A 13,789-nucleotide genomic window follows, 5' to 3' on the forward strand; every position below is an offset into this window, starting at 1 on the left:
GAGGAGTTGGAGGAAGATGTTGTGGTCAACCATGTCAAAGGCTGCAGACAGGTCGAGAAGGACAAGCAGTGAAACTTTACCTTTATCACAGTCACATAGGATGTAATTTGTGACTTTGATGAGAGCTGTTTCGATAGCGTGGCAGGGACGGAAGCCTGATTGATGGGATTTAAACATGGAGTTCTGGGAAAGACGGGAGTGGATTTGGGAGGCGACAACACATTCAAGGACTTTGGAGAGGAAAGGGAGGTTGGAGATGGGATGATCGTTTGCAAGGATGGTGGTGTCCAGTGTTGGTTTTTTGAGGAGAGGTTTGATGATGGCAGAGTTAAAGGGGAGAGGGCCAGCACCTGAAGAGAGAGAATGGTTAACAATATCGGCTAACATGTGGACTAGACGGGGAAGTTGGGTGGTCAGATTGGTGAGAATAGGATCGAGGCAACGGTATGTGGTTCTCATGGACAAGATAAGTTCAGAGAGGACATGAGAGGAGATGGGAAAGAAACGAGAAAAAGATGTGAGTTCAGGGCTAGGGCAGGGGGAACATTCTAGGAAGTTTGGCCAGGTAGGCTAGTGGTAGGAAGAGACACACTACATAATAGTGAATGTGACTTTATTTATTTGTCAATGGTTATAATCTCATGAGTACCAGAATATTATGGCAATAGATGGCATTTGAAGAACTGAGTGAAGTGTGGAACAAGGTGATTTGAATACCTTCAGTTAGTGGATGTGATTTGCTCCTTTAAGAAATGGGGTAGTTGTAGAACTCTGGAACTGAGAGTGGTGCACCAGTCCTCCTTGCTGCTTGGCTAGTTCAGCTGCTAATTGCACACTGGCGTTTTCACCCTCTTACCCTGCCGTGTCTATGCCATCCTGGTCATCAAGATACAAGACCTCATTCGAGGGTGATATTATGGAGCATGCACCAAACCAAAATTATTTTGGAGATCCTGGGGAAGAGAGATGTACTGTCAAGCTGCCAGAATTTAAACTATTACTTCAGGTTAACAATGATATGTTTTATAATTCTGTTTTTATCATGAACTTTATTGCATCTGCAGTCTGCTTCTGTCCATGTTTGGTGCATGGTCATGAGCCATGGTTACATGGGATAGTGCTGTCTATCAGGTATCATCCTTCTACTTTTTATTTCCTTCAAATAAGAATGGTACAAACACCTAGCTTAAAATGAAGGCACCCTGAGAGCTTCTGAAGAAGCAGTTGTTGTCCTTCATGATTAGTGGTCTAATGCATTTGAACATGATAATAAGACCCATTTGGGTCTATATTTGCTTTTGACTTTCTAATAATGTTATTAGGCCAGTCACAATGTGATATGCCAGCACCAGAAGCAACACGAGATAAGTAATTGGGAAGGGCTTTAGGAGGACCTCACAGTTAGAGAAAGCAGGGGATGCCTGTGGCAAGGTTTCCTTATGTGGTCCAGGAGAGCACTCTTGCTCCTGCCTCTTCTGGTCTTGGCTACCAGGTTGGCTTTTTAAACCACAGTTGTTGCCCCATGCAAGCCTGTGGTTAAATAGCAGTCAGGCCTGATGTCATCAGAGCTTAATCGATATATTTAAAAAACTACCACATTGTCCTTCTCGCCTGCTCAGAGGAGCCGGTTAAGATTGGAACTTGTGGGAAGCAGCAGCATTGGAGTGGGCGTAGACGCACTTGCCATTTTCACTGCCTGCATACCCAATTTCTATCGGGTGGGCAGGTTTAAATCCGGCCCTACAATCCTTCAAAGGCATCATAAACAAGAAGACTAGTATTTGCAAGATATATTTTTGACAGAATAGATTCAATGTGCAAGAAAATCCAAACTCCTAAGTGGTGTACGTGTATACGTGTGTGTATATGACGATATATCCTAACTTGCAGTCCTCATCACTTATCACTGATGCAATATTAATGGAAATATATATTTTATGTTCACTGACTTATTTGCATGCACATAATATTGAGCTGCTCAAGGTTTGTGATATTGCTGCTGGAGAACTGAACCATTTTTTTAAGGCTTGAGATCCAGGGCTGAATTTTACGAGGCCTCCTGCGTCAGGGGTCATGGCGGGGGTGCCTGGAAAATTCTTCTGGGAGAGGCCCGCCATAACCCCCTGATGCCGAGAAGGCCCTGTTGCAGTTTACCGGCGGCAGCGAGGCCTTGATACGGCCCCCCCGGCTCGGTGGCAGGGCCTTCATTTCAATATGGTAATGAAGGTTAATGCATGCAAATTAACTTACCTTGCCCCGGCGGCCATCCCACGCCGATATTCCAGCCGTCGGTCACAACTCCCGCACCTTCAGAACTCCGGGGGGGGGGGTGCGGAGTTGGGGGGTGGTTGGGTGGGATGGCAAAGGGCCTCCAGCTTTCATTTTTGAGGACAATGTACCATGATCCAACTTAAAAAAATTAAAATTTCTTTTCAGGGCTTGAAGCCCTTTAAAAATGGCGCCGATGCCTGTGTGGTGATGGTGGTGCTGGACGCCGTTGCCGGGGACAGAACAGCCGCCCCGTCTACATCCACGGGGCGGCCGCTCTGCCCCTTTGATTTAAATGCACCCCCGTGCGAAATATCGTGGGGGCTCAGCGATGGCGCATTCACACCTGAAGACTGCCGAGGTGAGAGCACGTTGCCGTGAGTTGCAGTGCGCTCACAAATTTCAGCCCCCAGTGTCCACATTGATCGCTTGCACTGCAGGTGTAACTTGAATTCCAGTGTTAGTTGTGGACAACAGCTCGGGATAAATTGAAGATCTGAAATAGTTGAAATAAATATTTTTTATGGTTTTGAAATGGTAAGAGGGGTCCATTTTTTCTGCGTTCTCCATTTTTTCTGCGTTCTCCATTGTACACTCACATTTACCTTTTTATAAAATTAACAAACAGTGCAGGATATAGTGCAATATAATAAACTAATTATACCTTTAATAATTATTATGCAGCCGTGCAGCTTTGTTATGTTCATTGTTGCGTTTAAAAGTGATACTGTTGAGTTGATTTTAATAAGTGTCCACCTGTTAAACAGCTGCTGTTAATCTCGAAGTCAATTCATCAGTTGCCAGTTGTCTTGAGCAGAATCTTGTAGTGTACTCTTCATTGGTTTGTTTTTCATTTGTTGGTGTGCTTTTGTAAAATCTATTAATTGAGTTCACTATGTTTGGTCCGTAGCTCACCCAGAAGGAAACGCTGGTCACTTTGTTTGATAACAGGACTTGGGCCAAGCAAGGAATTGCTGAAGAATTTGACTACATTGAGATTTCAGAGGCCTGGAAGAATCCTCGAGCAAATGTCTTTGTAACCCTAGTGATTTTCATCCTGATGAAGGTAGGCCGTTAACATATTATCTCAAAATGAATATTAACAAACATGACACGGGACTGTTTTCTTCCGTTGAAATAACAATAACATTCTTTAATCTTGAATGGTGTCCTAGATGGCCTCTTTAAATATAATAGTGGGCACGGTTTTCCATTAGATTTTGTACAGTTGGGTCAAAATAGGTCATTAATTTTAGTGTTATATTTGCCATTAATGTTTTTGGGACGATCTTTAAAATGTCAAATTTTCTACTTTTCCTTACTGTCTTTTCTTTCTCTCTCTCTTAATCCAATCTTTCATTCCCTCTCTCTTACTCTTTCTGTATCTGATTTGATGCTGAATTCACCCACTTTACTTGACCCTCTGACTCAGTTTATTTCCAAATCCTTAAATCTCATTGGTTAAGGAAATACCATGTTGGTTGCCCTATTCATCGGGTCCTAGATGCCCTGTTCCCTGCTATCAGCTGACACTTTCAGGAACTTTGTAGGACAAAATTGTTTGAACTGAAGGGTGGAGGGGCAAGTCTTAACAACAGATGCTTTAATGCCCTGCTACAGCAAATTCTGACTGATTATAAATAGACATTCATGATCTTGTGCCTCCTGTACCATGTTATATTCTTATTTCCAATTCCCATTTAAATTACATTAATAGTCCTGTCTCTGAAAGGATCTCATCTTAACAGATGGATCTATAGATGCAGATTCAAGGATTTTTAAGGTTGGAAATGCAGGTAGAAAGGCTAAATGGGATTCTGTGTTTTATCTATACCTGCAACACTGAATGCAAAAGCAAGGAAAGTGTGTTTAATTTGCGCAAGACATTAGTTGGGAATATTATATACAGTTTTAGGAATCCTATTGTACAAAGGATGAAAAGGGTGCAGTAGAATGATACCAGATATGAGCGATTGTAGTTATGAAGAAAGGGTTGAAAAATTGAGTTTATCATTGGAACAGAAAAAGGTTCAGTGTAAATTTGATAGAGGTGTTCAAATGTTTTGACAAGGTTTTAAGAGTAAAATGTGAAAGATTGTTTCAAGTAGTTGGAACATTGGTAACAAGAGACATTCCATGTAAATCAGTGGAAATGAAAATAATATGGTTTCTATAATGAGCAGCTGATCCACAACACTGGTTTTACACCCAGGTGACAAGCTGAGATTATACCCCTTGGACTCAGGATTATCAGTAGAAGAATGAAGGGGAATGTTAGAAGAATTTTTCCACTCAGAGGATTATTACAACTCTTTACCACAAATAGCCAACAGGGCAGAGATTATAGAGGCATTTAAAAGTAAAATATAAAATGATGCAAAGATAGAGTGGGGAAATGAAATGACAGCAGATAGTTCTCGTTGAAGAGCTAGCATGAGCATAGGTAAAATGGGATGAATAGTCTCCTTCTGTGCTGTAATTTCCATGATTTTATGGCCTGGTACAGGCCTTCAGAAAAAATGAAAGTAATAGATACGGTCAACAATTTAAACATCTTGGACAATGATGTTGTGGAACCTTGCTGTGTACAAATTGGCTGTTGTGTTTCCTACATTCCAAAAGTACTTCATTGGCTGTAAAGCACTTTGGGACACCCTGGGGATATGAGAGACTTTTTATAAATCCAATTTCCTTTATCTTCCATTGCTATCAGTCATTCTTTCCAAAGAATATCTAGTTCAATCATACAGATAAGAATCAGCTCTAATAAATCTACATCAAAACATAACAATATCAACAGTTTAATGTATTGATGGCCTTCAGGTTAACTGTGGCTTTTTCAACATAATGAAAATTCACTATTCGCTTACTGTAAATGATCTGTTGGCCCTGATTCTGCTTAAGTTATAATAAAATTAACAGCACTAATTCTATATTAATTTGTATATCAAGATCAAAGATTCCACACCTAAAATGTAAGTATGATGTGCAACAAACACACTTACACACACTAACAGATGTCCAGTGGAATTGCTCATCTGAATCAGAGCATGCACTGTTTTATAAAAGTATTACGATAATGGACGGGGTGTTATTGCATTGATTGAATAAACCCTATTATTGATGGAGTGCCACATGGCGGCTATTTACAATGTGTCAATGATTTAGATGAATGGACTGAGTGTAAAATATTTACATTTGGCAACAGTAGAAAGTTAGGTGGGAAAATAAGCTGTGAGGAGGGCACAAAGAGACTTTAAAGGAATATCACAACAACAACTTACATTTATTTAGCACCTTTAATATAATAAAATCTCCCATGGTGCTTCACAGGAGCTTTATAAAGCAAAATTACACACTAAGCCATATTAGGTGATATTCAGGCAGATGGAGAGAGAGGGCTCCTGAAGTTTTGCAGGGTGGTCTTCGGATTTGGCAGCATTGGCTAGACCTGCTGAGGTTTGACAGCACTGTGGAGGTGAAACTTGGGGTTTGGTAGAAATGCAGGGAGGGTTGGGAGAGGAGGGTGAAATGGGGGGTTAGGTTCACCAGTAGATTCCTGCAGTCTGTTAGCATCCAGGGGTGCCTTAGGTAAGGCAGGAAGGATTATTGTGCACCTCCACTCCTACCTTAATTCATCTGTTGCAGAAACACTCATCCATTCATCTGTCACCTTCAGGCTCGACTATTCCAATACTCTTCTGGCCTGCACTGCACCCCTCCCCCTCCACCCCCGAATCTTCTAAGCTCTGTAAACTTCAAGGCATCCCAAATTTTGCTTCTATCTTTCCAATGTCATGTCCTACTTATCTATCACTACTATCCCTTCTGAACTACATTGGCTCCTGATTCCCCCCAAAACATCAAATATAAAACTCTAATCCTTGTGTTGAAACCACTTTGTGGCCTTTCCTCTATTTCTGTAACTTCTCCAGATCACACATTTCTCTGCCTCCGGTCTCTTATGCATCCCACCCCACTTCCTCCTGGAAGTGCCTGCTTAAACTCCTCTGCCTTTTCATCATCTCCTTTTAAGATCCTCCTTAAAAACCTCCTCTTCAGCCAAGCTTTTGATCACCTTTGAGATTTTGTTTGGCTCAGGATCCATTTTTGTCTGAAGCACCTTGGATGCTTTTCTACATTTAAGATGCTATATAAATACAAGTTGTTGGTTTGATGTGATGAGGTATTGTATAAATACAAGTTTAACAATTGGGCTAAGATTCATTCAAAGTCACCATCTGTCAGCCTGTCATTGTTGAATTGTTCCTGCCCCAACATATCAGAAAAGCCAAATGATTGAGCCACACACTTAAATTTCCCTTTATTTATTTATTTAGAGATACAGCACTGAAACAGGCCCTTCGGCCCACCGAGTCTGTGCCGACCATCAACCACCCATTTATACTAATCCTACATTAATCCCATATTCCTACCACATCCCCTACCACCTACCTAAACTAGAAGCAATTTATAATGCCTAATTTACCCTATCAACCAGTCTTTGGCTGTGGGAGGAAACTGGAGCACCTGGCGAAAACCCACGCAATCACAGGGAGAACTTGCAAACTCCGCACAGGCAGTACCCAGAACTGAACCCGGGTCGCTGGAGCTGTGAGGCTGCGGTGCTAACCGCTGCACCGCTGTGCCGCCCTTCTCATTGTATTAGTTCTGGGGAGTGTGATCCTCTGCACACCTGAAGTTTACTTTGGGGGAATTGAGCCAATTGGTGCAAATTTAACAATGCTGATTGCAAAATTTGCACCATCCCTCCCCCTACCCAAATCTTAAAAAAAAAATTCCTGAGTTTCAATTTTCCTCCCAAATCTTCTCTAAAATGAATCCAACTACTACTTTTCAGTGTTACGTTTGCAGATAATATTTATGGACCTACTGTCTATCTCTCACAGTGAAAAGAACTTTCTGTTCTTCAATACTATTACTGTTGTCTCTCGAGGTCCATATCCATTAATGCCAATCTCATGTAAATTACAGACTGAAGATTGTTTGTATCAAAGCTGTCTGGTCACACAAATAGTAAAAGAAGGCATACTTGCTACGTCAGTGGCTCGAAGTTCATGGTTTTAATCAGATTGTTCAAATGATTTGTGTCCTAGACCTGCACAAATAGCAATCCAATTTTTTGTATTAAATATATATGCCAAGATTTGTGGGTGAACTTGATGCATCACTTGATTAAGGATTAAAAAATCACCCTTAAGCTGGTGTTATTTTTAAAAAGCAGAAGTAGTGCCATAACTCAAATAAGGCTTTTTGTTTGCAACAAAACAGTTTGATAAAGGTACAAACTGGCCAGCAGAAAGAAAAGTAAAAATAGGCAACACCCCTAGCTTTACCTGAGGGAATAATGGTGATTTGTTTTGTTTTTGTAATCAAAGGCTCTAACTATAAGAGTCTATTTTTAATGCAATTGTTCTAAAGTATCCTGTGGTATTTCAAATATAAATTAGTTCAATCCAGCACATTGGAAAATCATTCACTGCCTCCAGTGTATTCCTCAAAACCAAAACACTGACCAATATTGCAGTAAATGAACATTATAAAAGTCTGAACTTTCTCTGGTGCCTACAATATGGAAAGTGCTATTTCGCCATTCAAAATGACCATTGATTGATAGTTCCCTACTCGTAAACAAATTGACTATTTAGTATATATTTTGTAAATTTTCACTGCTTTATCCACACGGTACTGTCTCCCCCAGTAGTTTAAATCCAGACAAATGCACAATGTTCAGGCTACTTTTATACTGGCATAGTTTTAATTCAGTTTCCCATAGACCAATATCTAAATGCATTGTGTTTACCCTGTTAAAGATGGCTCCCTTATCCAGAAACAGTAGATTCTGTTTTGCATGGATTCTGAGTCTTCTGCTGGTTTCAGGCTTCCTTTGCTGTTGTATAGGTTCCTGGGCTGAAGTCTATTGTTCTGCTCAATCTGCTGGTTTCCTGGGTTGATTGCCACCATGCCAATGGTTTTCTGAGCTATACTTCTGCTGGGCTGGTCTCTATTCCTGATTTTCTAGGCTTCATTCTGGTACTCCACAGTTTCCCTGGATCAAAATTCCCTGAACAATAACCACCTCTGGACTCTCAAACACAAAGTTGTAGATGAGTCATATTTCTTCCGGCTGAACATTGGGAAAACCAAAACCATTGTTTTTGGCTCAACCATTATCTTTGCATCCTTGCTACTGATTGCACCCATTGCTTGCTCAGGCTGAAGCAGACCATACAAAACCTTGATATCGTGTTCAATCCAGAGCTAAACTTCAAACATCACATTCGATCCATCAACAAGACCACACCTCCGACACCATCTGACCCCATTCCTATTGCCACTGAAACACATCTGTCACTTTTTGGCTTGATTTCTCTGATGTCCTCTTTACCAATCTCCTGTACTTCATCTTTCGTAAAGTCCAATCTGTTCAAAACTCAGCTGTCCCATATTCTGTCCTGCATTTAATCCCACTCATCCATTACTCCTGTCCGGTCTGACCTACATTGGCTCCTTTCCCCATTCCATTGAATTTAAATCCTTATCTTCACCCTCTAAACTCTCCAAAGTCTCACCACACCCAATTTCTGCACCTCCTCGAGATTTATACTCCGCCTGTGCCCTTCGGTTCCCCAACTTGTCCTTTTGTTCATTCCCTCCCTCTTTCGATCATTGGTAGCAGAGCCTTCAATTGCCACAGCCCTACTCTAGAATTCTGGGCTGAATTTTAAAGGGTCATCGGAGATGGGAATGGAGGCGGACAGCATAAAATCAGGACAGAAGCATCAGACCAGAGAGGGTCTACTGGTCGAGGCTCAACTACCTGCAGATGTCCGAGCGGCAGTGTTTCTGAAGACTCTGCCTCTCCAGAGAGGCCATCACTGATCTGTGTGCTATGATGCATGATGAGCTGAGCCCCATGGCACTTGGTGGACACCAAGGTCACCGTGGCACTGAATTCTATGCCACTGGATCATTCTAGGAATCATTTGGAGATATGTGTGGGATCTCACCGTCTGTGATGCATCAGTGCATCAAGGAGGTCACCAATGCCCTATTCAACAGTGCCGGTGACTATGTGCTTCTGCACCGATCCAAACAGTCAAACTGAGAGGGCTATAGGGTTCGGGACCATTGTTCGATTCCCCCAGGTGCAGGGTGTCATTGAATGCATGCATGTGGCCATCAAGGCTCCCGCAGACCAGCCACTGGCCTTCATCATCAGGGAGGGCTTCCACTCACTGAATGTACAGCTGGTCTGTGACCACCACAAGCAGATCCTGCAAGTGTGCAAAGTTCCTGGGAAGCAGCCATGATGCCTACATACTAAGGCAGTTCCAGGTGCCTGGGCTTTTCCGTCCCCCCCCCTTGCGCCTTCAGGGATGAATCCTAGGAGAAGAGGGCGACTGACTGAGGACATGGTTACTGACGCATGTGAGGAACCCAAGCATGGATGCAGAGGAGAGGTACAACACCTGCCACAGGACAACCTGAGCAACCACTGAGCAAGCCACTGGTATCCTGAAGATGAGGTTTGGCTGCCTCGATCAATTCGGTAGAGTCCTTCAGTATGCCCAGTGAAGGTCTCGGGTATCATGGTGGTCTGCTGTGCACTGCACAATCTGGTGCTACAGTGGTGGGGGAGGGGAGGTGTTGACCAGTGAGGATATTGTGGATCGCGATGCCTCCTCTGATGATGAAGATGTGGAGGAGGAAGCTGCCAAGGCAGTGCCAGATGAAGGAACCCAGGGACAACAGGAAAGACGCCATGAGATATGTGCAAGGGAGGCCATGAGATACCCTTATATATTCACGTTTCTTATGACCCTTACCACCTTCTGGAACCACAACAATAAAGCCTTATCTTTAAGCAGCCCCTTTGTCACCGCCTTCCTTCTGCACTCTGGCACCCAGGTACACATCACACATTTGCAAAGCTGATGTGTTGAGCACTTGCAGCTTAGTACCTCGCTTCCAGCCCTTTGAGAGAGGCAGGGTTTAAATGAAGTCCCAAAGGACATCAATAATAGGAAGGAGGTATAGTGAGATAACATAATTTCTTTATTCTGCGTGACACCAAACACAACCTACTCATTTGGAATGTACATTCACCTGTGACCCCCTAAGTGCAACTATGTGCTCTTCGCAAATCTTTTCTGGGTGCTACCCCATGCTGCTCCCCCTGCACTGTCAGCTGAGGTGGAGGCAGGCTGCTTGACTTTGCTGCCCCATGACATGGGATGAACTTGAGGACATCCACTGGCTGCCTGAAGCCTGGAGGGCCCCAGCAGACTGAGGGCCTCTTGCACAAATGCAGATCCCTCCTCTGTCGTCTGGTATGATGGAGGCACTGTGTCACTTGCAGAGCGAGTGAGGAGCTGCTGCCTGTACCAGGAGCATCCTGAGAGGAGTCACCAGATGCAGATGGCAGCTGCTCCTCCTCCCTTGCAAGGCACACTTGTAGCTCTCTGCTGACCTGAGAGTGATGAGGACCTGGTGGAGAGTCCATGTACCTTGACCCCCTCTTGCCTTGCCACTGCTGCATCGAGCTCATGGACAATTCAGCATGCATCTCCAGCAGCCACTAACTGGTCTGATGGATCAGGCTCTCCATGAGAATAGCCAATCTCTCGATTGGCATGCACTGGTCAGAGATGGTGCAGCACTCAAGGCCTGAATGGACTCTTCCATCTGCGCTTGGGTACACGTAGCCTCTGGCATCTCTTCCAGATGTTGTCTTCCCCCTCGATGCAGGTCCAGCATTTCCTGTGTACTGGTGACTCCAGGGACACGTATTCAGCCTGGGGCTCAGCATAGGCTTGGCCTCTGACTGTCAGTGGCCTCGGCTGTCACAGCCTCCGTCAGCTGCTCAGGTGTGTCTGTAATGTGCTCACCAGGTTGTGTGTCCAAATCTGTGAGAATATCTGTGCTGGTGGAGGGTGTGGGGGAATGATGTGACAGTGCACCTTCTGAGACTCCCTCCCGCTCCCCCTCCTCAGAGGCAGCCAGCTGTCTCCCAGTCTCTCCAGCTATTTGTTCTTGTTAATAAGCATGACCTGCATGAGAGAACAGATGGATTGAAGGGTTATTTATTTTTTTTTATTTAGAGATACAGCACTGAAACAGGCCCTTCGGCCCACCGAGTCTGTGCCGACCAACAACCACCCATTTATACTAACCCTACAGTATCCCATATTCCCTCTCACCTCCCTACACTAGGGGCAATTTACAACGGCCAATTTACCTATCACCTGCAAGTCTTTGGATGTGGGAGGAAACCGGAGCACCCGGCGAAAACCCACGCAGACACAGGGAGAACTTGCAAACTCCACACAGGCAGTACCCAGAATCGAACCCGGGTCCCCTGGAGCTGTGAGGCTGCGGTGCTAACCACTACGCCACTGTGCCGCCCATGAGTTTGAGTTTCCCATCGTGAAATTCCACTCATCCCTACTGTGGATCTCCATGTATTCAGTGGTGGACATATGAACACCATGGCACATTTGTGCCACATATACCCTTGTGCCCCAGGACATCTTCACTCACTCTCTTGGGTGGGTGCCCCTGTCCCGCCATCCGCTATGGAGCAGCCGCCGTGCTGCCCTGCCAGTTCCATCATCTCCTCTTCCATTGGGCTCAGGACATGCAAATAAGGCCCACCACCACTGGCCTTGGGTTGCTCCTTTTCTTGTGTGTTGTCTTCTCCTGTAAACGCAAAGAGGAACAGTGTTATTCTCCAGAGTAGATAAGCACAACAGCTATGCTGGTGATAGTCCAGTGGCCATAATGGGGGCACATGAATGCCTCCCACATGCGGACACTTTCGACGGACTTTGAGAGATAGCAATGACAGACGGGCACCTCTCACTGAGTTGCAGCCATGCCTCAGGCAGCATTTCCTGTTGCCTTCCCCCATTGACCATGACTGGGTAGTCACTTCCTCTCCACTAAACGCACCCTCTCGCTCTGCCACATGCAAGGCTCAAAGGGTAGAAAGTGTATGGATTACTCACCTCAACAGATTGGATCAGGTCATTGACCAACTTCTGGCACTGGATCCAGGTCCTAGGGGTGACCCCCACGGCTCTGACCTCCTTTGCTATCTCCATCCAGGCTTGTTTGGTCAGGTGGGCCAGTCTCCTCCTCCTGTCCTTGGAAAGGTGGGAGGTCCTCTTCCACCTTGCAGGCTGGAGGAGAGTCTGGAGGGAGGCATCGCTGAATCGTGAGGCCACCTGGGTTTTCCTTCAGCCACGGTAGTTGGGCCTACATTCCTTCACTACAGCGGTCCAAAGATAAATGCAGCAGTGAATGCAAGGCTGGCAGTCCTCTAAATATGGCGCCAGCAACTGCTGCAGCGTCACTAGATGCCACCTTCACTGCTTCCGCCCTCTCACTGGACGGCGCCCAGACATCCTGACTCTTAATCAACCGGCTGCTGCTAGATCGCATGTGGCTGGCCACTTATTGTCCCAGTGGAAACAGCACCTGTTTCAGGTCCCGACCTTGGGACCTGCAGCCTCCAAATAAAATTCAACCTGTGTCTAAACCACTCCCCTCTCCGAAATCACTTTCCAACTTTAAAATCTTCTCAAAACCCATCTTTTAAATCAAACTTTTGGTAACCTCTCCTAATGGCTTGTTATCCATTCTGTTTATTTATTTCTTCCATTTTGTTTTCCTTCTCTTCTCCTGATGAGAACCCTGGAATGTTTTGTATACTGAAGGCACTAAGCAAATGTAAATTATTGTTGTTGATGGGATACATAAGCTGTGCACATGCAGGGAGTCAGATCATAGATGTTGGAATCCCAAATAAACCAGTGCCAGTATAAAAGAGGCTGCAGGAAGCAATCAGAATTCTCATACTTTCTGTTAAATTGTGTTTTCTTGTGTCAAAATTGTAAATTCTTTTTGTTCTGCTCTTTATGAAGATTGACTGTAAGCTAATCTGCTCCTATTGTGCTTTGAGATGAAAAATGCTGTGCTACAGCAATTACTTTTGCTCCTGCCTACATGATTAATCAAACTTCCCCCAGCAAAATATCTCATGTGTCTCAGCAAAACTACCGGCAGCCTCGAGTTACGCAAAATATTCCATGGGATACAATTTCAGTGATTTATAGTAAATAAATGCACAAAATTACCTTCGAGGGTGGACTGATGTTACTTATTGAAGAATAAGTTTGTACATTATTAAAAAGGAAATAAATTCTTAATCTTAAACTATAATTTTTATTCAGTTTTAGGTGCCTTTGAAATCACCTATTTATTCATCAGTTTTGACTTAGTGCAGCTTCTCCTTTGTCCTCCCTAAAATGAAGATAATTATACATGCCCCTGATTTACTGCTGCTTCATACTGACGTCAGTCACAGCAGGGTTATAACTGCTTAATTATTGCAGCTCCAGTATTAATACTCTGTCAGATTTTGGAGCTTGTGTGAAGCAATCCTGCAGATTGAGCTTGTAATTAGACGACGCTTGAAGCATGAGTTTAAGTCCAA

The 13,789-nt window shown here is 44.1% G+C and overlaps 1 protein-coding gene across 2 annotated transcripts in view; it reads left to right on the top strand.

The window, feature by feature from the left end:
• Nucleotides 1–13,789, top strand: part of LOC137375323 (chloride channel protein 2-like) — a 495,095-nt gene that overhangs the window by 277,574 nt on the left and 203,732 nt on the right. For both annotated transcript variants that reach the window (XM_068042304.1, XM_068042305.1), the window contains exon 11: nucleotides 3,179–3,334. In XM_068042304.1, the coding sequence (XP_067898405.1) occupies nucleotides 3,179–3,334 (156 nt within the window). The remainder of the gene's footprint in view (nucleotides 1–3,178; nucleotides 3,335–13,789) is intronic.

The sequence above is a fragment of the Heterodontus francisci genome, chromosome 11 (assembly GCF_036365525.1).
Source record: "Heterodontus francisci isolate sHetFra1 chromosome 11, sHetFra1.hap1, whole genome shotgun sequence".
NCBI lineage: Eukaryota > Metazoa > Chordata > Chondrichthyes > Heterodontiformes > Heterodontidae > Heterodontus > Heterodontus francisci.